At 48.5% G+C, this 26,479-nt stretch overlaps 1 protein-coding gene across 2 annotated transcripts in view; it reads left to right on the top strand.

Moving 5' to 3' along the window:
* The window catches only part of LOC149367723 (uncharacterized), a 107,259-nt gene that overhangs the window by 70,521 nt on the left and 10,259 nt on the right, over positions 1 to 26,479 (top strand). Inside the window, exon 5 of one of the 2 annotated variants that reach the window (XM_089557238.1) lies at positions 668 to 9,371. The exons of the other annotated variant lie outside the window; for it this stretch is intronic. Coding sequence (XP_089413364.1) covers positions 668 to 2,062 — 1,395 coding nt within the window. The 3' untranslated portion in view covers positions 2,063 to 9,371. Of the gene's footprint in view, positions 1 to 667; positions 9,372 to 26,479 lie in introns of those variants that run through there. 2 annotated transcript variants of the gene reach the window in all.

The raw sequence follows: 26,479 nt of genomic DNA, 5'->3' as shown, positions 1-26,479 counted from the left end.
CAAGCAGGAAAGGTGGTCACTAAAACATGAAATTGAACAGACAACAGAGCTCTAAACACAAGCAATGAATCGTAAAAAACGTGTGGGCGATAAAACCTAAGGTGAAATAACAGAGAAGTTTTTACAGAGAAGTTTAAGATGGAAAACATTGAAATAAAAGTTGTTAGTCAGCGCAGTTGTGTGTCCTTCTTGTTCTGGTCCTTTGTCTGCAAGCGCTGTTTTTTCTCAAGATGAATCCCAACCAACTCGCCCAGCAACACACCTGACTCTTCTCACGGCAAACCTCAAAGAAATACTGCAAAAGTTTCCATTCCAGCCTGGTGCCAAACTTTTACTTGTGTTCAATGCATTGAAGAAGTGAAGAACGCAGTTTTGAAATAATCTGTGCCCAGACAGCATAGCGGTGCAACTGCCAATGTTGAGGTACAATTCATGCTTTCGTCCTAACACTGGGCAAGACAAACACAAAACTTCGCCTTCCGGCATCCCATGGTAGATGAAGTGCTCATTAAGAGACTGAATAGTGACAAATGATTGTACATTTCAGTGATAGGGTATTTGTCATTGCGTATTAGCTGCGCCTGTTCAGTGTTTGTGAGTGGTAGCGAACAAGAGTACTGCGAGATGGGTTCAGCGATGCCTGGGGGATTGCTGGCTGCTTGTGCAGGTGGCGGCGATGGAGGAGGACCACTCGGTGTTGCAGCGCCCCATTGGGCTGGGCGTGCAGGGCGTTCGCCAGCTCGTGCAGTGCATGGCCAGCGGCAGCCGCGAGGTCAAGGACGTCCTGCTCAATGAGTGCAATGTGCTGTTCGAGTGCAAGGTGTGCCGCAGCCTCTTCCGCAGCCTTGCCAACCTGCTGGCGCACAAGCGTGTCTACTGCACCCAGCACCTGTGCGAGGCCATGCCGCTGTGCGCCCTCACCTCACCCATGCCCATCGAGCAGCAGGAGCAGACGCAGGTGCAGCTCTCGCCCATCGCGGCCACCGCGAACGCCGTGCGCCAGAGCCGCTGCGAGCCCGACCAGAGCCCCACCAGCGCCACAGTGGAGGCGCAGAGCGGAGAACAGCAGCTGGGCCGGGGCCCCTCGTCGAGCCAGGCGTCCTCGTCGCGCACCAGTTACCTGTCGTCACGCAGCGACTGCGACCTGTCGCGGCTGGCATGCTTGAGCTGCGACACGACGTACACCTCGGTGAAGACGCTCTACCTGCACATGGTATCGCTGCACTCGACCACACGCCGCTACTACCCGTGCCCGCTGTGCCGCGCCAGCTTCGTGCAGATGTGGGGCGTCACGCGGCATCTGGTGAGCGTGCACGGCCAGACCAAGGAGCAGATCGTCAAGCTGCGCGACAGCATCCGCGGCGGCGTCCAGCTGCGCAAGAGCCGGCTCCAGCACATGGTCGACTGCCTGCTGCGCAGCAACGGGGCGGCCGCTTGCGGACGCTGCGGCCGGCCCTCGTGCGCCTGCCGGCCACCAGATAGGCCGGTGGCAAGGAAGGCCGCCCGTAAGGGGGTGCCACGCCGACGGGGAACCCCCGCTGCGACGGTGCCAAACAGGACTGCCAACGGTGCCGCCGAAAACAGTGGTGAAAACAGTGCTGCAGTGATGCCGCCGCCGGCCAGGACTCCTCTGCAGCGTGGCGGCGGCAGTGCGACCCCGAGCAGTAGCAGCGCTGGCAACAAGCGCGTCTCGCCAGCCATGGAGCGCAAGATATTGGCCATCATCGATTACGACCGGCTGACGTGCCTGCGCTGCGAGCGGCTATTCTCGAGCTTCTCGAGCCTGCGGCGCCACGCGGCGGTGCATCTGGGCTACAGCCGGTACCAGTGCACGCGCTGCAGCTACCAATCGTACAATCGCGCCGACTGCCGCAGCCACGTGCAGCGCGTGCACGCGGACGCGGCCCACGACGCCGAGCGCATGATCGTGCACGTGCCGGGCGAGGAAGAGGGTGGCCACCCGATGGCCACCCGCTTCCCGCGCCTCGACTCGCTCTCCACGCTGGTCACCCGCTCGGGCGCCTACCCCAAGAGGCCACCACCACTGGGGCCCCAGAAGTAGTGAGGGGGGACCCCGCGATGGCCGCGCCCGCTCCGGTTGCTGATTCGCGGACGCCGCACATCGCCAAGGGTCGCCATTGCTGGAGACACACGAAGCAGCCCGGGTGCTGCCTCTCGATCCATTGCGTGTGCAGCTAGGATATTCCAATTATTTATGGTTCGCGTGCTGCGGCCATCGCACACCGGTTAGTGGGACTGTTAGTGGTTACAGTCGCCACCTGTTGATTGTGTTGATATTAGGCTTCTGGCGCATGGAGGTTCATGGCCTGAACTGCTACAATCTCGGTGAAAGAACTGCCGATTGAATATATAATTACGGACACACTTGAAGCCCGGTTTTACGAAGTTTTTGATCCGTCATTTAGCCATTTTGTTTATTGTGTTCACAATTTAGATTTTACAAGCGCCTGAACTGATCAGCAAAGCCCCCCCCCCCCCCCCCAAAAAAATGTGGGGTTGGAGCAGATGTGAAAGGCCAACTCACGTATAGCCTTGTGTGTGTCAGTGAAACCAATAAAGTGGCCCAGTCAGACCAGTTTTCCAACATAAAAAGTTTGTGGCTTGGTATGTACAACATTTGTCAAATACATAGAGCCTGAGGGGTTAGCTTTTAAGCCATGTAGGGGGTTCTTGTAGCATCCGTACAAGTCCTAACTTTCAGAGGTGCGGGGCCTTCCTTTCACCTTCAAGTGATTTGGAACGCTGTCAGTGCATGACAAGCCACATCACGAGGCCTATATATGGTCGGATACAACTCAAGTCTGCAGTGAAGCTCTGCCCACATTCAGGGCCGCCGAACAGAAGTAATTTTTTCTTCTATTGTTATCTAAATGAGAACCTTTTACAAGAACAAATTAAAAGCTCATTGATTCCTCTGGCTTGTTTTGTACAGCCAAACATAAGAAAGCTGATTTTGTTCACTGTTGCATTTGGTCAGCAGAGTAATACAAGACGCCGCGGACCGTTACCAGTGTGAGCAACTGTTTTTTTTTTAAAGTTGTATCCTGATATAGAAAGAAACTCATCCTGGTTGCTTTCGAGGGTGTCTGTACCATGCGGGGTCACCGACATAACACACACAGGCCATGGTTTCATGGAGGTTTTCGGGGCAATGAAATGGGACTGGAATTATGCATTGCTTCAGTGAGCTGATGGCTAAACAGCATGTGTTGCGTAGTTATGGCTGGAATGATGTCTTCCCTTATATTGATAGGATTAGGCACGATATTGCTCGTTTAACGACGAAATGTAATTTTATTTAAGCACCGAAAGCTGCATCAAACGAGTCCAGGCGACGTTCTCGGTACTGCAATGGAACTCTCTGAATTCGAACGTCTGGTTTATTCAAAATGACGCTTTGGTACCGTTAAAATCGCGTGTATTTCTCTGGAAGAAAACTGCTGGTAATCTGAGCGCTGCCTAGCTGCAGTTGATTCGAAAGGGCTGCGCAGCCAGGCTGATGAAGCGGGGCACTGCAGCCATGTAGAAGGAAAAACTCAGGAGGGAGTTTCACGTGACGATTTTCAAGCCTAGTCAGAAAAAGAAAGGGAGAAAGTGGGTCACCCACGTGGCTGCGTGTGGGCTATCTTATTAGCCAGGGCCGGCTCACGCGTAGGGACGCCTTTGGCATGCCCGGAAACAGAAGAAGCAAAGAGAACGACTTCAGCGTCTTGTTTCAATCAGTATCCTGATATTTCCGGCACCGCATTACTGGAAGGAATTTTCGGGTTCCCTCCCACACGATGTACCCCAACACGTGGCCACATATCATTTTCATGTCATGCTTGTCAAATATACCGATTCTCATAAATTTTGCTCAAGTACGCTGCCACTCTTCAGTACATCTGACATAAAAAGAAGTTCATTTTAAGTGCGGCATTTTTTTATGTGTGTGGACGATAGAATGGTAGAACGGCTGGAATGCTCGTATCACGGCGGTGCGTGTGAATGCGTTTGTGGGCAGCCGTACATGAAATGTGGCGCATGGGTTTAATCATCTGAAACCACATGTGGTGCTGAGGGACGATGCTGAAGTGAAGGATTTCGGATTAATTTATACTACCTGTGGCTCTGCAGTCGGCGTTAGGCAAAATTGAAGACGGGCTTTTGTCACAGTGCTGTGCCAATGGCCAGTAAATGAGTAGAGGGATCTCAGTAGGGAGTTATTAGTTTCGGGGAATAGGGGAATAGCGAGGAGCCAGCGCCCGTGCGCAAGACAATATCCTGAGGCGTTATTCTGCGCATGCGTACTAGCGCACTGCTGTTCCCCAATCCACCCAACCTATAGGGTTTAGGACGAAAGACACACATAAGCACAGACTATGTCTGTGCTTATGTGTGTCTATGTCGGCTTGCATGGTGCTGTTTAGGGGAATTTACCTTTCTCCGCCTGTCAGCCGTCCCCCTCTCTACTTAGGGGAGAGGAGGGGGACACTGGACGCAGAATGACTGAGCAGGAAATGACTTCGACAACAGCAGGCCTACGTACAAAATATGCGGCTTCACAAAGAACTATGTGCGCAAATGAGGCTTGCGGGAGCTATTCTCGCATTACTCGGGAAGAACAACCTAGTTAGAAGCAAATAGCGATAGGAAGATTGGTGGCTCAAAAGCAGGGCGGTGGTGTAAGGTGCAAGCTCAGGATTAACGGTTGTATTTAAACAGATATGGCGAATTTATGCACAGTACTGTTAAGTTCGACAGATTGCTTAAAGAAATATCAGAAGAAAAAAAAAGTCGAGCATGGTGCCGACTGCCACCACCCCGTTTCAAGGGGGACGCTCTTAACTTCCATCCTTCCGGCCATCCAATAATACTCTCGCAGGGAGCAGAGCTGCGCGACCACTTTTCCCGCGCCGTTCGTTACGCTATTCACGGAGCGGCGATCACGTGAACCTCCTGGCGTGAACTGTTCCTATGGGTGAGGTGAGTTTCCACATTCAGCGGAGGGGATCATGGGAAGGTCGATCGTCTGCTACCGCTTCTTCTGGTTTCAAATTCCCCCCCCCCTGCTCGCCTGCTTCACTGCAGTTGCTGTGTTAGTATCGCTTCTTACATTAATTTGTTTGCCCTGCAACACCGCCGATTGTATTGCATCATCGCAAGACCAACGCGACGTGCAACTCTGCTCCACTTAAAAAAACAGCAGTTGCTAACACTGAGCCGCGGTCCGCGGCGTCTAGTATTACTCCGCTGGCCAATCACAACTGTAAACGAAATCAGCTTTTTAATGTTTGACTATATAAAACAATTCGAGAATATTAATTCTGGAGCTCATAATTTTTTTCTTCTCATAAGCTTCTTGTTAACGTAACAAGAAGCGTTTAAGCAGCGGACTACTTTTTTGTCGTGGAGGAATTGTATGCGCGGAGGCTGAACGTGGGCGGAGCTTCACTGCAGACTTAAGTTGTATCCGACTATAGTGTGTTTTCGCACGAAATTCAGCCGAAACAACGTAAATGGTAGGAGGCTTTCTATGCGTATGCGGTACGATGTGTTGACACGCGCTGTGCGCACAGTGACATGTGTGGGTAATAGTTTGCTAGCCCAGTGGCATCTTTTGCATGCTGCGAGGAAAAGCTATCGTCTGCTAAACTGCGCACATTTCGGCCCTGTTGCCTTCGCAACGCGGTGAAGAAACAAATATGTAATGACCGACGCGTTAATCTAGTTCAAACGCACATGAAGCGACTGCCGTGCGTACGCAGAACAGCCAGCCTACGCTGGCATATTATAACCACGACAAAACACTCCTACCTTTTGTTATTGTTAATGTCTGCACTCGGGACGTGTTCATACGCAGCAGGCACTTATTTTACGGTGATGCTGTGCAGTAATCGATGTCGCGGCACAAAGTGAATAAACAATGCACGCATGCTTGGTTTATTAACGTCACAAAGCGGCTCAGGCTATGAGGGACGCCGTAGTGAAGGGCTCCGGAAATTATCGACCGCCTGGTATTCTTTAACGTGCGCCGATATCGCACAGTACACTGGCCTGTAGAATTTCGCAATAATCGAAATTCGACTGCCGCCGTCGAGATCGAACCCGCGTCATTGGGGTCAAAAGTCGAGCGCCATAACCACTGAGCCACCGCGGCGGCAGAACGACAATTTCTATGCAGAAGGCAGTGCGTGGGAGAAATTTGTAACCGGAAGTAGCTGGCAGACGATTTCCCCATGGTTCTTTGCGTTCACTTCGGAAACGCACCTCACCTATTCGTCGCGACACAGCTGACTTTACAGGTGCTGCGCTACTGGTTCGCATGCGCAGATTTCGCTGAGGCTCCACGTGCAGGCATTTTTTCCATTGACACTATGTTAAAATAAAGTCCCTTGATATTGCAAGTATAGCGCCTTTCTGTGAACTTTGCCGCCGCGCCGCACTCTCACACACGCTCCTCGCCCTTATCTCTGCTCGGCGCTTTTCTGAATGATTATTCGCTCCTCCGAAAGGATCGTTTTGCTTGTGTTTTCGTTTTTCGTCGGCATCGCGCAGGCCGTCCGCCTCTTGTGCTGGTCGAGCTCCGTAGAGTTACGCGCTGACAGTTCGAATTATACTTTTTGTGCCGCGTTATGCCCGGTTGCGGTGCATTTCAGTGCATAAACCGGTGTGGAAATGGCGTGCTGTTCGCGATTGCTCGAAGGCAAAAGATATCAGCCGTAGAAAAAAAAAAAAAAGGATCGACAACATCGTCCTCAAGGACTTTGTTCGGTGTGCCAGCGAACACGTCGAGCATTGCGCTTAACGCTCAAGAAGCTCGGGTCTGGAGGTGACTCCAGACCGATACATTCCCCAACCTTTGCAAACACATGATTTTCCCCGAACGCTATAGAGGCGAATTCCCTTTGGTGCGAAGACAGGCCCGATACATACCACATTGCAGGGGAGTGTAGGGGCCCGAAACCTCTAGAGGGTGTTGCCGAAACCCCCGGGCATCACAACACAAAGAATGAAGGAGACCTCTGTGCTCAGCTCGGAGCTTGATCAGCAGCGCACGCTCGTAGCGAGCGGCGGCCAAGGCCAGTGGAGTCTTGAAATGAAGACACCACCTATTTTATATTTCTCCTCGAGTCATTTGTCTTCCTTGTAGATAAAAGTTTTCTACTACTACTTGAGCTCGCGATGGCTTTCAAAGCGTGCCGTGCGCAGCGCGCACAGCCGGCGGGCGAGGATAATCGAGGAGGAAAGCGCGCGAGTGGAGGCAATGGAGGAGAGTGTCGCTACTTTCAATATCAAGGGGCTTTCGCGTTAAAATTCTGTTTAGCATAGCGTGTACTATGTTACGCGTAAATTCACGGCGATCCCGTTTATGGCAAAACGCTGGGCAAATCGCCACAGATTTCCGGGCGAGTTATGTAACGAGCGAGTTTTCACCGTAACTTTTTTAGACCGAAAGAAAGCTCTACTGTTGCAGCAGTTACCGTGAATTCAAACAGTACAAGAAAAACGGGTTGCTCCTGATCCTTCATAGGCCGGCGATGTCCTAATCATGGTTCCTGACACCTTGGAACATAATGATAGGCATGGGCGAAGAACGAGGGGGTGCTAGGGGAGCTACAAAATGGGTTCCGGAAACAAAAGAGGTTGGAGGACAAGTGTTTCCATTGACGCAATGTATAGAGGTTGTTGAAAAGGAACACAGGCCCCTATGGCTAGCATTTCTGAACATCAAGGGAGCCTACGGCAGCGTTATTCAAGAGGATTTGTGGGACATACGGGGCACCTTGGATGTGGAAGATGGAGTAATTAATCGTTTAAAAGATATCTATAAAAGCAACAAAGTGCTTATAAAATGGGGAAAAAATGTGTCAGAGCCTATAGGGATACAGCGGGCGCTTAATTAGGCCAGTATGTCCTCTGTCACCTTTCTTGTTCGTGTTGTACCTACAAGGGTTAGAGACCAAACTAGAGGAGAGTGGACTAGGCTTCAACCTTTCATTTTTTCAAGCAAGGCGAATGGATTAAACATTCGCTACAGGGACTGATGTACGCGGGTGATATAGTGCTAATTTTTTACTACAAGGAAGATTTGCAGAAGTTGATAGGCTTCTGCTGTACAGAGGGCGATAGGTAAGGTTTCATGTCGTGGGGTTTTTAATTGGGTGAAGTTGGGCGGCAGCGAGGAAACTGCGGCGAGCAGCGCCAACTTCGGCGCGCGTCGGTGACTGCCAAGATCCGTCAGTCGGTGCTAATCGGTCGCCGAGCGCGAACTGAAACTGTATGGCGCAACGCAGCATATCGGCCCTTCGTTGCGATTGGGCTTCCTCAGGCTTCTTTTTCGAAATGGCTGCCGCAGTGGCTCAGTGGTTATGGCGCTCGGCTGCTGACCCGAGAGACGCGGGTTCGATCCCGGCCGCGGCGGTGGAATTTTGATGGAGGCGAAATTCTAGAGGCCCGTGTACTGTGTGATGTCAGTGCACGTTCAAGAAACCCAGTTGGTCGAAATTTCCGGAGCCTTTCACTACGTCGTCCCCCAGGGTCTTAGTAGCTTTGGGACGTTAAGCCCCATATGAACCATCTTTTTTAAAATAAACCTCCCTCTCGCTCCCCGAAGCTAATTTCGGACACTTATAATGACTGATATTGTGACTATAAACAACGTTTAGGGCTGGGCACGTTGATACTGACGCTTCGAAAACGTTGGAGAGCCGGTGACAGCGGTCGTCTCGTGCCCTACACTTCTGCAAAGCAAACGTGCGTTCTGACGTGGGGATGACATCGTTAATAATATCGACTTGTTTTTTTTTTGTTGGGGGGAGGGGGGGGGGGGATTGGGTGTTGCCTTGCCGTCGAGTGTCAGAGCGTCGTATCGCACGCTGTGTCGCCACTGACGGGCGTTGAATGCACGCACCCATCGCGCACGCGCTGTCGGTTGGCGATGCTTGGCCCATGAGCGAGAGGGTGCCTCCTCCCGTAATTTCACGAGTGCCCCTGCTGGAAAGGCTGAGGTCGTTGTTTGTTGTTGCTGTTATTGAAAGCGCACAATAGTAAGAAAGAACGGAAGGAAATATGAGTGCCATTTCCAGCTCGGGCGCCAGTCTGTACAAAGCAGGGGGCATTCTCTAAGTGCCGTGTATGGCTGACAAACATGCGCGTGTTGCCGCGTCTGACGGCGGAGCAACCGGAGCGCGCACGACCGGACGAGCGGTGACCGGAGGCGTCGTACACGACTCGCCGATAACGCGTTGCACTTGGCGCGGCCACGGACTATGCTATGCGCGCGGTGGCTTCGCGAGTCCCGTGATTAGGGGCTGCTCAATAAACGGCGGGCCGTCGCCCAGGCGGCGAGCGCCACCCGTCACACGCTGCCTCCTGCTGTGTACCTGCTGTGTACCTGCGGCCTAGCGCCTGGCCCTTACAAAAATGGTCTATAGACTTCTTATTGACTCTGTTGACTTCCTATAGATATTACTTTTTGTCTGTTCATAGTCCATAGACTGTCTATAGGCAAAAGTCTACTAAAAGTATATGGCCATAAGTCTATAGATAGTCCATAGACTGTCTATGGCATTTGATTTGATTTGATTTATTTGTTTCCTTTCTGGTACAGAAAGAGGAGAGCAAAAGGCGAAATGAGCAAAAGAAAAAGCAAAAGGCGAAATGTCAGACGATGGCTCTTGCCCCGCGTACAGCTTGGCGTAAACAGTCATTTAACATAGATTTATGCGAAAAATTTCGCGCCAAAATCTTCGGGTGGAAATAAGAAAATGTCACAGCACTGAGGAAAAAAAAAGGGAAATAAAATATGTTACTAAAAAAAGCGTATGCAGCAAACACTAAACCGTACATGCCAACACAGGATACTTAGTACAAAGATGCATATGTACAGCCTTTGTCAAAAGTTTGGAGCCCGGTGGGTTTTCTTTTGAGCCACACTGTGTCGTTCTTAATGGATATCTAGCGCTCCAAATTTCCTGGACATGAGAAAATTTCTGGTACTGCCTCCTGCAATATGTAGGACTTCCATGAATGCTCCTGGAGTCTCAATATAAAGCTTGGAAGTGAACCCCCTGGGCTCTAAACTTTTGATAAAGACTGTACACAATTCTGAACATGGCTGTTGCAAGTTTAGCAACAACATAATAGCAACATAACTGTCTATCGACTGTTCTCTAGGATTTGTCTATAGACAGTCTATACACTTCATAGACAGAAGTCTATAGACACTCTCTAGACTCTCTCAAACTTTTTTTTGTGAGGGGGGACAATTTGCAGCTGTGGCTACATAGCTCAGTGTGCGAATAGTGCTCCCAGACGACGGCTTTCCTTGCGAATTACAGTCAACATCACCAGTAAGTACAAATCTATTATTTCGTCCTTACGAGGCGTTGTGCGCGCTTCAGTCTCCAACCGACCTACCCTTTCGGCCTCATGCACCAGTGTGTTAAGTCCCGTCTTACCTAATTCGACGAATTGACTCTTTAGCTGCCGCTTTTGCATTGCACCTAGGAGCAATACCAGAATATGCATGTGTTTCTTGTCCTGCATGCTTGCAGTAACAGCAGATAGAATTCATTCGGTGAGACTTCTGCGTGCTGCATTACGCTCTCAAACGTCCGGCCCTGCACGAAGCCTCGATCGCCCTTGATCAAAGTTGCTAAAATTGTTCTTCACTCGTGTTGGGGCCTCAGTGGTGGTTTACTGAACGGTATCATCCACTAAATACCCGAATATCAACTTGTTAGATGTCGCCCTATTTCGTCCTTCACTCGAACGACTGTGTGTACTCGCGCAAATTGAACACGCTACAGCGGACGCTAGGGGGGGGGGGGGGGGGGGTAATCTAGTATTTTCAAGAATGCTTGCAGAGAAAGAGGCATAAAATCGACTGCTCGCTGCTTTAACGGGCTTTAAATCGAACGCCAAACCACGCCGGTCACTGTCGGCCTCGGTAGATGACGAACGTACTTTCGGAGAGAACGCCACGGGCATTTCAGCAGAAGAGGTGTTTCCAGAAGCTGAGAGTTTTCATCCACCATAGGGCGCTTGTACCGGAAAAGGCGCGCAGAAGCACCGACCAACGAGCCTGGTTTTAGTTGGTGGCAGTGGAGAACACAAAAATTGAGCAGAAATTACTGCAGGTGCCAAGGGGAGAATGCAACCGTGAAGTTTTCAGCAATGTGAAATAAATACGCCCTTGGGAACCATTCGGATGCTGGATATTTTCTTCGACTCGTTGGAATCAGTGGCTGCGTGGTCATTTCAATTTAGCCAACATTGCTCTCCTGCCGGCAAGTGGCATTTCGCTGTATCGGGTGCAGTGCTAACTGCTCGGCGAGGACGAATATGTCTCGCTTTCTGCTCGTCCCCTCTGTGGAGAACAAGAAGCCACAGGTGGGGCGCATGCATCTCCTTTTCGACATTCGTAACTGGGAAGAAGGAGGAGGTGTTCTTGAGCGACTTTAATTGCGCGGCTTCCATCTGGTTCCAGCAGTGCACAAACACATGGGTGCATGCCGTGCCGGGAGAAAAAAAAGAATGTGCTGCCAGGTTTCGCCCAGCAGAACAAGAAATTGAGCCTGTTGTGTTTCTAATCGCCAGGACTATAGAGCTGGAAGATGCTTGGAGAACGCCACAACGTACGTATTGCCGCCAAGGCTGCGAAGTACGTTCACGACGGCAGGGACTCCGTGACTTGATGGGGCAAGACTTCGAGGTTGTTTTGTCATTTATTTATTTCGTGCTTTGTTTCCATGGTTATTAAATTTTATTTTGTTTATTATGTTTCTTACTGCGCACGGTTCAAAGGTGTGTTTGTTAATGCGTATAAAATGCGCATTGAAATGGGCAGCTTTATAAAGATGTACCCATTGGTAGTGATCAACGGCATAACGAAAGTTTGCACGTAGTCCGTTTAAGCTGCGCCCATCATGCTCACGAACAGGGGTAAGTCAATAAACGATTCTGTTGGGCATGATTTCTGTAGGTTACTTAGACGAAGTCTTTTACGACTGGCTACGAAGCCAACCGCTTCATCCTCACTGTGCTTTGCTTCAATAATGTAGAGTTTTATATTTTTTATTTTTTTTGAAAGTTGAAAGTTTATTGAGGAATACAATAAAAGTTGCAGTTGTATACAGCGAGAGGTCCCATGGTACAAGACCGCGGGCGGGACCTCCCATGAAAATAAATTTCAATATGCAACATAATAAAATAAGCGTTTGTCAGAAATGTGATCCGAGTGCTTGCAGCTGGAAACTGGAGGGGCGTTGCCACTTCTGGAGAAATGTTCCTATTCCGTAGTCCATACACTACGGTATTCGTGTGCTCTTATAGAAGCTTGATGTGCGTGCGCGGCTCGGGACAGTTGTCGCAGGTTGCCCTTTAAAGCAGCCCGCAGTCCTTCAGCTTCCCTGAGGTGCAAGACAGCATAGGTAATGTGCATGCGACATTCTCTCTCAGTTAAAAAAAAATTGCCAAGGATTGCGTTACTTCCTAATGCGAAATTTGAGCGCAGCTGATCAGCTGTTTCAACTTTTCGATAGGTTGAGGCAAAGAATTCGAGCAAGACATGTACAGAGGGCAAAACGCATGTCTAGAACGAGCGAACTGTCTGTTCCGCATCTCCCAAAGACGCTGCGACCAGGAAGTCAAAAAATGACAAGGAAATCTTATAAGTTTAACTGCACGTGCTTACATTCAGACCATTTTTAACCAAATGTTATCTATAGATATCGCGTGTTCAGCCCGAAACACGCCCAGAACGTGTTCTAAACAAGCGTTTTGCCCTCTATACAATTCCAGACAACTTGTTACTTTTCACACATATTCCTTCTTCAAGAAACACTCCACTAACAGTTATTCATTGTCATGGAGGAAGCTTTGTGGACGGAGAAATAGATAGATATATGCTCGACTTGCTGCACCATCAACTGGTTCTCAAAGACGAGGTCAGCGCAAGTATTTCGCGAGGTTGTCACCGCTGTGGGAGCCGTTACGAGCGAGAGGAACGGGATGTTCTCCCGCATAAGTGGTGAGAAATTCCCGCTTGTCTTTACATCTACATTAAAGTCCCCACCCACCCTGGCAGGTGGCAGCGTTTCTGGCACAACGTTGTCAATGCCAAAGCATGCAGCGCACATCTGTCACTACGGCCACGTAGCTTAAAGCACGATTGAGGTGTCCACCGTTCAAGAGGGCAGTTAAGCGCCTTTCCTTTGCTTTGCAGGCTCATTGGTTTCGCCGCTTAAAGCGCGAGTAAGGTTTCCACTGTTGGTTACAACGGCGATGGCTAAGCCGTAAAACCCTGAAACAGGCGCCAAAGATTTGCGCTCTGTATGAGGGTCACGGTGGGGAATGATGATGATGGGGGGGAAGGAAATGAAAAAGACAAGGCACACTTGCTAATATTACAAACGCGAGTCAAGGCCCGCATCGCTTAAAAAGCGTGAGAGCGCTCGCGTTGCCTGTAGAGTTCTCGAACTGTCTGGCCACGCGCCGAATATCAAGTCCTCCGAGAGGGGCCTGCTGTCAAAAGACTGCAAAATAGATGCTAGCATGAGTCTTCCTCGTGCACATGCTGAACACGCCACTAAAACATGCTCTACAGCCTCACGCCACATGCGGAAGAGCCAGGGGAGTCCGCTTGTCCAAATAAATGGACGTACTTGCGCCTGAAGGCGACGTTTTTACGTGACCCATGTTTTAAGCATGCAATTGGGCGTGGTATTCTGCGAGGAACAGGAAAGGCCATCGGCGGATCTAGCCGTTTAAGGCGGATGTGTCGAGTGTCTGGCAGGGCCCAGTACCTAGCCGTCGCACTCTTCATAGATCCCATATTCGCACCAAATTCCATCACGTGGAGAGTAGGATATACTCAGCGTGATTGAATTTGCTCCATTTATGGACTTGATATGGATGTTCAAATATGGTTTACGCTGCACGTGTCTGACAGTGTCAGATGGCCGCTGTTATCTCAGAATACCACAGTTGTGGTTGTACTCGTGCTGAGCGCATTTCGCTATGTTTAGAATCGCGTCCGTTGGGCTTCGACGCTTGCGAAGGCTCGTCCTCGTCCGTCCCGCCACCACTTGATGGACGTAAAAAAATAAAAGCAAGGGAAGAGAGGGGAGCAATCATTCACCATTTGGGTGCATACAATCTGACTTATAGGTGGTTAAATTTCTGTAATAGAGTTAGCGGTATACCCACGGTCTCATGATTACGAAGCACGATGCACTTACGTTAACGCATATGGACCTCCCGTAGCCCACGGACGATGCAATGCAGATGCACATTAAAGCAGAACAGTATGCGTTTTTTTTCTTTTATTGAGCAGGAAGACATTATTTTACAGAATAAAATCTTCTGTCGTGTCCGGTCGCTGTGTTGAATGCAGCGAAAGACGCACACGGTACTTTTAGACTTCGTTTATTTAAGCCGATGAGGGTGCGACCAGCGTCGACCGAGGCAGGAGCCGAACTGGCCGCCCGAAGAAAGGAGGGAGCTGAGAAGCGTCCACGGGAGGGAGTGGCTTCCCAGAACAGGAGGAGGGTGCGGGGGCGCACCGTGGGGGGGCATCTGGTGACAGCGTGCGACGAGGGGCAAGTGTCGTTAGGAGGAGGATTGAGTGGTCGTTAGGAGGAGGATGCGAACTGTCGTTAGGAGGGGAATGCGAGTGGTCGTTAGGAGGGGGCGCACACACACAAAAGCAATAAGTGGACACAACACTTCCTTCCCCCTTAGAAAGTTGCCTGGTATCGTGCAGGGGGTCGGCGCTCACGCGTGGAGGCGCGCTGGCTTTGTGCGCTCGGGGGAGAAACACTTGTAGGCTGGCTGTTGTTCGCTGTGTCTCCTGGGTCTGTCCTGGGCGAAGTCTCTTCTTCCGGGAAGAGGTGCCAGGCTATGTGGGAAAATGGTGCACGTGTTCTCTCCGCTGGCGGACAGCTCTCAGACGGCGTCGTAAATCTACGCAGCTGGTTGAGATGTCGGCGTGCTACTGTGCCATGTATGTTGACGAGCCAAGAGCGCAGGCCTATGCGTCTGACAATTGTAGCTTCCTCCCAGCGTGGCTTTTTCAGAAACTGTCGGGCGAGGACGCGCTGCCCCTCATTAAGCGTGCCGCAGCGCGGAATTGCTTTTTCTTCCCGGAACGTCTCTGCCTTTGGCTCGGGGAGGATGGCTGTGAGCTGGGTTCGCATTTCACGCTCGAACATCATTTTCGAGGGGGTCTCGCCTGTTGTGCTCTGAACCGTCGTGTGCTGCTTGAAGAGAAAGCGCGCAAGGCGGCGCTGCAGCGAGCCTGTCTGATCTCTTTCAAGGGCGCGTTTTAGCTCGGCTACGTAGCGCTCGGCTTGTCCGTTTGTCGCTGGGTGGTAGGGGGCCGATGTAACTGAGGAGATCCCGTTGTCGCGATAAAACTTGAGAATCTCCGCAGACACAAACGGTGTTCCGTTGTCCGACACTACCTTGCGCGGCAGGCCGAACGTTGCAAATAGTGATCGGAGGTTGTCAATGACTGCTGCCGAAGTCGTCTGTCCCATTTGCCTTATCTCAAGCCACTTTGTGTAGGCATCTACGACCACAAGGAAAGTGCAGCCCTCAATTGGTCCTGCAAAATCAATGTGCAGTGTGTGCCATGGTGTGTCTGGCTTTTCCCATTCTGGGACAGGAGCTTTCGGCGGGGCGCTCCGGCTGCTCTGGCAAGGCTTGCATTCTCGCACCACTGTTTCGATGTCGTTGTCAATGCCAGGCCACCACATGTAGCTTCTGGCACACTTTTTCATTGCAACGATGCCCCGATGTCCGGCGTGGATGAGAGACATAGCTTGTGCGCGTAGTTCTCTCGGCATCACAACTCGGGACCCAAATATGATGCAGCCGCGATGGGTGCTCAACTCTGTAGCTCGCCTGCGGTAAGCGTCGAAGTTGTCCCCTTTGAGTTTATGCACGTTGCCTTGTTGAACAGCTGTGTAAACTAGCCGGAGAGCTGCGCACTTCTGCGTAGATGCTGCAACTGTGCCTGCTGTAAGCGGAGGTTCTGGCAGTGCTTCGAACATCAGAACGTCTCCTGGTGGAAATGGTTCGTCAACAGTTGCGTCTAGTGGCAGACGGCTTAGCGCATCGGCGTTTTGGTGTTTACTCCCATTGCGGTAGACCAGAGCGTAGTCGTACGCTGAGAGTTTGATGGAATGCTGCGTCGGCTCGATGACACCTTGCTGCTCCAGTTTGTCCAACTCTTTTTCAACTGAATCTCGGAGAGCAAACGGCACCGGCCTGGCCTTCAGAAATTTGGGTTGCGCGTTGTCCAACAACTCCAGTGTGACCGGGGGCCCTTCGTTTCCTGGAATCTCTTCCGAGAATACTCTTTCGTATTTCTCTTGCAGTTGCTCAACCATGTTCTGGCTCGGCGTCTGGTGTATGCCGCATATCATCACGCCTAGTGGAGAAAACCAGTTTCTCCCTAGAAGGCTTGATCCTGTGCCCTTCACAACAAGCAGAGGTAGCGTATGGGTCTGGCCGTTGTAGTTAACCTGCACGTTGGCAGAGCCCAATAGTGGCAGATTCTGTCCTGACCACGTTCGCAGGTGCGTGTCGTCTTGTTGCAGGGCGGGTGCGTCAGATGGCCATGAAGTTCGGAACGTGTCCTCACTGATCAGAGTACAGGCTGCGCCGGAGTCCACCTCGAACTTAATCAGCTGGTGATGTACGCTTAGTTCTGTAAAAATCTTCGGTCGCGTGCCGAGATTCATGGTGTTCAGGTCGTACAACACAGATGGTGTTGCTGATGTTGTTCCATGGAGATCAGATAGCGGCGTATTCTCTGAGGCGTTGACGCTGTGATTAGGCTGGGAAGGTGACTTTATCTTGGCAAGTCTCCGTTTCGTAATGCATGCTCTTTCGATATGCCCTCGCTTGTGGCAAAAATTACACGTGGCTGACTGGAATCGACATCCCTGGGGGTTGTGTTGGTCGTCACACCGCCAGCAGCGTTGTGCCTTTTTGACCGATTTTACAACAACAGAAGGCTTGCGCACCTGGTTGCTTGTCTGGTGTACCGGCTCGGTGTTCCGGCGAATCCCTCTCTGCTGGTGACCGGCGCTCTCCGCTCGAACGGCGATGTCGTAAGCTTTGCTGAATGTGAGGTCCTTCTCAGCGAACAGGCGCTGCTGCAGTGACTCGTCACTCAGTCCGCACACAAATCTGTCGCGTAACATCACGTCCAAGGGAAGCATGGTGGTGTTAGCAGAAGAAGCTGCGTCTCCCTCCTGCCCGGTAGCTGTTGTCGACAGCGTTCCAAAATTGCAGTCGGCAGCGAGCTTCTTGAGCGCGGCTACGTAGGCGCTCACAGTTTCTCCTCCCAGTTGATCTCGTCGTTGGAAGCGAGCCCGGCTGTAGACCTCGGATGGCCTTGGGTCGTAGTGCTTTTGCAGCGCTTTTACGATGTCGTCGTAAGACACTGCCGCTGGTGTGCTTGGCTGAATAAGGGCGCAGACAGTATCGTAGGTCTGCTCCCCGCACAGCGTCAGCAGGTTGGCCCTCTTCAAGGCTGGGTCTGTGATGTTGTTAGCTTCAAAGTAGAACTGAAGGCGTCCAACCCACGATGACCACGATGAGCCGTTGAATTCTGGTATCTGATTGGGAAACCCTCGCGTAGCCATGGCTTGTCAATAGCGTTGCGTAGCGCGGGTCGAATCCACTTTCTCGTCGCCACTGTCGTGTCCGGTCGCTGTGTTGAATGCAGCGAAAGACGCACACGGTACTTTTAGACTTCGTTTATTTAAGCCGATGAGGGTGCGACCAGCGTCGACCGAGGCAGGAGCCGAACTGGCCGCCCGAAGAAAGGAGGGAGCTGAGAAGCGTCCACGGGAGGGAGTGGCTTCCCAGAACAGGAGGAGGGTGCGGGGGCGCACCGTGGGGGGGCATCTGGTGACAGCGTGCGACGAGGGGCAAGTGTCGTTAGGAGGAGGATTGAGTGGTCGTTAGGAGGAGGATGCGAACTGTCGTTAGGAGGGGAATGCGAGTGGTCGTTAGGAGGGGGCGCACACACACAAAAGCAATAAGTGGACACAACATCTTCTAAAATACGACCCCTAGTATCTGTTTGCGCGCTTCCGCAAAAATCGGAGTGAGCATTAATATCCCCGGCTATCAGATATGACCCTGGTAGCTGTTCTAAAAGTGTTTATAAGTCGTGAAGTGTAACTATTAGGTGTGATTAGAGATAAATATAACATATTGTTACTGTTTTAAATTAAAGGATGGTGACTTCAATAGCGTCATGTTTGGTTTTATTTATTTATTCAAAATACCCCCAAGGCCTTCATTTGAGGGTATTACATTGGTTGGGGGTGGGGGAAGTAAGTACAAAGCATTGGTTCAAGGTTAAAATAATGCACTAAAATAAAATAGATGTCACAAATATTAATCAGAAATAGGCATCCACAAAAACAGTCGCAACGATGCACATGGTTGCAAAATTTGAGGAATAAATAATCGCACCGCAAGAAAAAGACACTGGGAAAACTGCGCTGAAGTGCAAATAAAAAATATAAAACAAAAAGAAGGCAAGGCGGAAGAAAGTACGCTGAAAAAAAAAACCTTTTAGTTGTTGAAACATGAGTGAACAAGGTGTTGGAACTTATTTAGGTCAGATTCTTTGGCAATGACTGATGGCAAAGCGTTCCATTCGGTTATTGTGCGCGGTAAAAAAGAATAAGCATAATGGAACCACTGGCATTTAATGCGTTTAACTTTGTAAGGATGATCGCGACGTGGAAAGATAACTGGTGGTGGCTGAAGTTTGATTTCACGGGTTCCAATACCCCTCTGCATTATCAATCAATCAATCAATCAATCAATCAATCAATCAATCAATCAATCAATCAATCAATCAATCAATCAATCAATCAATCAATCAATCAATCAATCAGCCTTTTATTTTCTCTATATTAGAGAAGGAGACAGGACTAAAAGCTCGGAAGCTTGACAGAGGTCCTGCCCCCTTTTTTCACGCGGGCATTGCAACAGACAAGCGGCAATAAATTCTGCGCTATACATTACAGCACAAAAGAAAATAACACACCTTGAAAAAATTAACGACGATTACGTTACTTCCTAATGCGAAATTTGAGCGCAGCAAATAAGCTGTTTCACCTTTTCGATAGATTGAGGCAAAGAAATCGAGCAACACATGTATGTGCTATCACAGAATTTTTTTTTATTTTTCACACGTATTCCTTTAACAAAGACTCCACTAACAGTTCTTGACAGTCATGAAGGAAGCTTTGTGGTCGGGGAAATAGACTGATATATGTTCGACTTGGTACACCAATGCTTGATTCTCAAAGACGAGATCTATACAAGTGCCTCGCGAGGTTGTCACAGCCGTGGGACGCGTTACGAGCGAGAGGAACGGGATGTTCTCCCGCATAAGTGTTAGGAAATTGCTGTTTGTCTTTATGTCAACATTAAAGTCCCCCACTACTAACATCGGTGTGGATCGATGGACGGTTAATGCGAGTTGCAGGAAGTGCACGACGTCTTTCGTGAGTGCGGTAGGGGCGAAGTAGGCAGCTACTACCAGCAAGCCGTTGGGCAACTTTGCGGCGCACAGTTCGCCAACTTCATGTGACGTGCCAAACATTTCGACTGGTATTGCAGAGAGACCTGTGCGCAAGTAGATAGCGACTCCCGCCGCTCTGTTGTGGTCTCTGCGAGCACCACAGCAGTATAGGAAATCTATGATTTCGAGAGGCTCTTCGGGATCCATCCAGGTTTCAGCAAAGCAAAGTACAGAGGAATGGCGCAGAATGTGATCGTGGTGTACGTCCTTGGCATGTGCGGCAAGGGAGCGTACGTTAAGAATGTGGTTGTGAATGATGAATCAAGTGCTGCCAGCGAATGACGCGTCCATTGGCTGTCTGCGTGTGTTACTGATGTGTGGTTAACATGTTAAGCTTCGCCTGTAAGAGTGGAACGCGACAGCGTCTTGCAACGCTGCCAGGGAGTCCACAGAACGCCATCGCCAATTCGGCTGTACGCCTTGCTGGACGGTAAATTTATTTTTTGAGGAAAGGAAATGTATATCTCTCGCATATCTGGGTGGACATCTGCACCTCGCCGTAAGGGAAAGGGGGAAGATGGGAGTGAACGAAGACGCCGTATTAGCTAGACGCGCCTTTGTTCATTCCAAACCATTCAGCTGGCATTACGGAGTGGCTAGCGTGCTCGTATCGCACTCCGGAGACCCTGGTTCCATTCCCCAACTCGACCAATTTCGTTCTCGGTTTTATTGATTTATGCGGTCTAACTAGAAAGGTTAATTAGGCTATTTCATATTTATATTATTGTATTTCTATCCATCGTGTTCTGTCATTAACCTGTCAATTGTTGGAACTGTCTAGGATGTTCGACACAACGTATATGAAACGAGCAACGTCTTACTGAGTGGGGAAGTGCGTGGTGGTGGAGGGAACGCGGCATCGTACTTATCTGTTTTTTTCAGCAGCGTCTCCTTCCGCGGACGCTGTTGTCGCTGCGGCGCGCGTCTTTCTTTTCTTTTCTTCTGACCTCTTCATTCTCCTCTATATTAATTAGGCTAAATGATTAATTAAGCAATTAACTAAACTCAGTCCAACTTAGTTGCAGCATCACTATACGATCCCTTTGATTGGTTGCATGGTTACTAGCCAAAGTACAATTGGCCCCATTTGAAATTCGCGCACTGTGACGTCACGAGCATTTCGACCAATTGAAAAGCGTGACATTGGGGGCGGAGCTGGTTACGAGGCCGACGCCGACGACGACGCGAAACCCAGGGACGGACGCCAAAGAGCTGCGCTCTAAAAAAAGCAAACAGTACCAACACAAAAATACATGCAGCGTCATGACACAAACTTGTTCAGAAAAAATTTCTTAATAACAGTATTTGAATGCTGGAAAGGGTCAAACATTTCTTTGTTTAAGCTATTTAATTGCACTGGCAGCGTATACGAGATAGATTGTTGTAATATGCTCTAGGTGTAGGAACTAGCCACATTTCTTTATTTCTGGTTTGTGGAATATGGGTGTTTTTTGCAAATTCTGCCAAATTACCAACATAATTTTCATTGCTCCGTGAAGCACTTTTGAAACTCATTAAAAGTATGTGTTCGTGTAAAGCTAGGACTGGTAGGATTTCATATTTTAAAAAGAGGTCACTCGTAGGGAAACAATACGGAACACCAGCAATGCATCTCACAGCTCTTTTTTGGAGAAGATGTAACTTGGTCATGTTCGTGATACCAGTGGTACCCCAAACGATAATGCAGTATTGTAAGAGAGATAGAATTAAGGAGTTATACACCAACAGCCTAATTTTGACAGGAAGAATGGTGCGCAGGCGCGACATAACTCCGACAGCTGAAGATATTTTGGATCCGATATAATCCACATGATCATTCCAAGTCAAGTGTTTTGAAAACATGACACCAAGGATTTTGACAGAATCCACTATCTCCACAGGATCGTGGTTTAAACATACATTGAGTGGCCTAAACAATACCTTCCCTTTCGGCAAGTACAACACTATTTTAGTCTTTTTAGGATTAATCATGAGAATTTGCTTTTGCCCATGTATTTAATGCATTAATTGTTCTACCTGCTTTTTCTTCAATATCATCTTCTGATTTCCCGGAAATGAACACTGAAGTATCATCGGCGTAAGATACAAATATAGTATGAGGTTCACAATGCACAATATCATTTAGATAAATTAAAAATAAAAGTGGACCCAATATGCTTCCCTGGGGAACTCCTGTGCAGATATTCTGTACTGAGGATAAGGAGCTTTTAAAGTCTACATACTGTGTTCTATGGGAGAGGTATGATTCCATTAAGTCTAGTGCTTTTCCACGGATACCGTAGGTTTCCATTTTATGTAAGAGAATTTTGTGACTTAATAAATCAAACGGTTTTGTGAAATCTATGTAGACACCTGCAACTAGCTCCTTATTTTGAAATTTATCTATTATTATTTCTTTTTGTGTAAGTAGCGCTGTTTCTGTGGATCGATTCTTTCGAAAACCGTGCTGAAAGTCAAGGAGGAGATCATGCTTGTTAAAAAATGACAGGACTCTACCATGTAGTAACTTCTCTATACCTTTAGATAATAGCGGTAATATAGATATAGGGCGGTAATGTTGGATCAAAGATTTGTCGCCACTTTTAAAAACCGGTATCACTCGAGCAGTTTGGATTTCTTTCGGAAATACAGCGGTAGATAATATTAAATTGTAAATGTGCGTAATGGCTGGGCATATAAGGTGAAGAACATGTTTAATGGGCGTTATTTGGAGGCCATTTGTGTCCACTGACTTGCTATTTTTAATTGTGCTCATACACGAGAAAACTTCTGCGCAGTTTGTCGGAGCAAAGAAAAGTGATGATGAACTATTGCTTCCTTTCAAGAAAGCAGTGTAATCTTGACTGCTGCCCATTTGATTTGGAGAAGCTTGCTGGATAAAAATTTTGTTAAAAGTATCAGCTAAGCCAGTGTCACAAATACGCTTTCCCTCATCCTGAAAGTTATCAGGAAGATCAGGGTTAGATGGCTGTAATAAGAAATTTAATTTCCTCCAGATAAGATCCGATCTTTGTTCAGTCGAGCTCCAAAATATATTTGTAAAGTAAGCTTCTCGAGCGATCTTCAGTTTTGATGTAAGATTATTTCTGTACTTCTTGAATTGGCTAAACAAATTTGCATCTTTAGTTTTTACAAACTGTGCGTACAACATATTTTTATGTTTTATCATTTGAAGCAACTCAGACGTTACCCAAGGTTTCCTAGCCCTAGATGACGCGTCCACTTTTTTTAGTAGAAAGTGCGCGTCATATACAGTTTTAAATGATGTGATGAAATTGTAGTAAGCAGTATCGCTACTATCCGCCTCAAAAACATTATTCCAAGTCTGTTGGCTAATAGCATGACGAAAGGAATCAAGGTTTTTGTTAGTTATAGACTGTGTATAAATTATTCGCTTTTTCCTTTTGTTAACATGCACGGGCTGCGGTTACTTAATTAGTGTAAATATTGGTAATGAAGACATCTAATAAAGACGTACTTTCTAAAGTCACTCGTGTGGGCTTTGTTATTAAGCTAAAGAATCCATTCACTGCAATTAAAGAATGCAGTTCTTTTTGTGATTGTGAAGTTGAAAGCACATTTATGTTGATGTCACGACCTAAAACCATATCTATAGATTCATATGATGCATAGCTAAAGATATTCCCGAGAAATGCTAAGAAATGACTTATGCCGCCAGACGGTGGCCTGTACATGACACAAAAAAGTTGGTTTGAACTTCGCAGAGTGAGCACTTCGTAATCAGCAGTTGTTGCCGTGTATTCCTCGACCATTTCACAAGATAATGTATCTTTAAGTAGAAGCGCGACGCCGCCTCCCCGTTTATCGTTTCGGTTTTGATAAAAGCACTGATATCCAGGACGGTGATACACATTCAATGCCGAAGTGTACCACGTTTCAGTTAACATTATTGCTGTGAGTGGAACTTCGAGAGTATCTAGTAGAATAGTTAATTCATCTTCTTTGTTTATTAAGGATCTAATGTTTAAGTTTAAGCGCTTCGTGTGTGTGTATTCGTGCCTTTCTTTTGTCCCGTCTTCTTCGCGCAGTTTTGTTTCGCTCTAACCATGAACCGACTAGCCCAACATCATGTCTTACTTCGATACATTTCTTCTACTCTGGGCTCTACCACTCTTCCTATGAACAAGGGACAAGCGGCAACTACCTATAAAAGCGCTTTGTGTGTGTGTATTCGTGCCTTTCTTTTGTCCCGTCTTCTTCGCGCAGTTTTGTTTCGCTCTAACCATGAACCGACTAGTCCAACATCATGTCTTACTTCGATACATTTCTTCTACTCTGGGCTCTACCACTCTTCCTATGAACAAGGGACAAGCGGCAACTACCTATAAAACTGCGCTTTGTGTGTGTGTATTCGTGCCTTTCTTTTGTCCCGTCTTCTTCGCGCAGTTTTGTTTCGCTCTAACCATGAACCGACTAGCCCAACATCATGTCTTACTTCAAAAAAGACAAAGCAGTCGTTTGAGGTTTAACCAAATGCGTAACCTCATGTGGCTCATAACCCATGTCACGGAACTAGTACTTAGGTTGGATGCCAGCAGGTACAACTACGCAATTTTGCGCAGATCATCCTGGTGGGTGATCGCAATGACATTTGACGTGTCAGTTTTGCGCACATATATTTTGCCATTCCGAGTCCATGCATACTTCCACTTCAGTTCTTTCTTTTTGCATTTGCTGCACCAAACAGTTTTTTCATTGAAGGACTCAAGTGCTCATTGATGAAGATTTGTGTCTTCGGTTCAAGTTCAATGTCCTCTGACGTTATCCTCTGCTTTCGAGCTTTCTCAAGGAAGGCATCACGAACGGATCTGCGGGCAAATTGCAACACTATGTTTGGAGCATCTGCATTTCCCGCAGTTCGAACGCGGTGGCAAACTTCAATGTCTCCACTTTCAAGTGGAAACTCAACCGCTCTAGCTATCCTATCGGCAATCTCTGTGATGTCTTCATTCTGCTTCATTGGTACGCCCTTCAATTCAACGTTGTGACATCGCGTGTGTTGCTCGTTTTGTAAAAGTCTTACTTCATGAGCTTTCAGCTCCGCTCGTAAAGCGTCGCGTTCCTCCTGTAGTTCGTTTACGGATGCTTTCAGTTCCTCATTCTCTGTCTCAACGCGGTTCACAGACGTTTTCATTTCTTCGTAGTTGTCATTTATAAATGCTAGGCTAGCTTTTATCTCGCGTATGTCCTTTCTTAAGTCCCGTTCGAGACTTTCGCGTAGTTCACGGAACTCTTGTTTAAGTTCTCGTTTCAGCTCATCAAATAGTTTAATAAGTTCTTTCGACAGAAAGAAATAAAAACATGCAGTTTGAAATCACGCTACAGCAAGAACAGCCCCAGTGAAAACAAGCGCAATCAACAGATCACAGTGTGTAGCAGCAGCAGTCACAGCGAAAGTGAAATCAATGCCACTAGTAGTGAAACATTTCACTAACCTGTGAAAGCATACGTAGGCGCTTAGAAAAACAGTGCGATCGCCGTGACTGCTGCTGCCAAGTGAGGCAGCGATGGGGTCTCCGTGGGCTTTTTAAGTTCTTCAGCCAGGAATCCACGCAGGCGCAGTGCTCGCTGCCGACGAATGCTGGCGAAGCACGCTGCCACAGGTGATGGTCGTCGTTTCCAGCGGCTTCCAAGATCACACCACTCGTTGATATGTGCTGCGTTGATATGTACGGACAGCAACCTGTGAAAGCATACGTAGGCGCTTAGAAAAACAGTGCGATCGCCGTGACTGCTGCTGCCAAGTGAGGTTGAGTGCTGCCAATAATAGCAGCACCTCCTGAGAGCCCATTAGCTCGCTCTCTGTCGCACCGAAATACTTTATACTTCTTTAAGATATTCTTCTGTTTGGGACCTTATACCCCTGCCACACGGCAGATTTAATGTCATTTCCATCTAGTGTCACTTACCCAGCCTAATGCCATTTTTTCTGCGTGCTTTCGAACTGCAAGAAATAATGCCATTTGCAAGTGATGGCTAAGACGATTGGCAACAACAACACAGAAATATTACTTTATATATGTCTATACTTTATCTACATTTCGTAAGTGTTCCATACTGCAAAAGCAGGAAAGTTTTCAAGCGCTTCTGTCTTTATTTTCGGCAGGCCGAGACCAATGAATTTACCAAAGCTAAGACAGGCCAAATGCAGAGTACCTTTTATTTTTCCATCATGGCAGCGGACATGGCGGGGGATCAGCTATGTGATCAGCGGCAGCGGCGTCTAATAGCTGCTATCTTCTGCCTACGGGCACAACTCATCAGCGCAGATAGACGATTAACCATCGAACTGGAAGCACAGGCCTCTGTGTCCAGAACGCTGGAGGACCTGCTACAAGCGAACGACTTAGCGCTGACAGCTGCCACTTCTCCGGCGATTCAGAGAGAGCAGTGGGCATTTCAGCGCAACGAGAGGAGGTTCGAGGACACTTTGCCGAACTTGGGCGTGTTTCACTTCAAACAGCCCTTACGGGTCAGTCCTGTGACGTTTCGGTACCTCGTCGACGCCTTGAAATCAGAGTTTGAACATCAAGACAAAAACATGCGGCAGGCCATCTCCGTTGAGAAACGCATAGCCATTGACCTGTATCGGTTGCGTTCAAGCGCAGAAGACGCAACAATAGCACATTTGTTGGTTGGTTGGTTTATAGGGTTTAACGTCCCAAAGCGACTGAGGCTATGAGGGACGCCGTAGTGAAGGGCTCCGGAAATTTCGACCACCTGGGGTTCTTTAACGTGCACTTTTGTCTGGCGTGGGAAGTTCTACAGTCAACACTGTATGGAGTTTTCCGCAGCTGTGATCAAGGTGCTGGAAGCCCGCTGGCTTCGTAT

This window comes from Amblyomma mixtum, chromosome 1 (genome assembly GCF_055824585.1).
Source record: "Amblyomma mixtum isolate Tamu chromosome 1, ASM5582458v1, whole genome shotgun sequence".
Classification (NCBI taxonomy): domain Eukaryota; kingdom Metazoa; phylum Arthropoda; class Arachnida; order Ixodida; family Ixodidae; genus Amblyomma; species Amblyomma mixtum.
The sequence above is the reverse complement of the archived record's forward strand: the minus strand, read 5'-3'. Positions and strand labels throughout refer to the sequence as shown.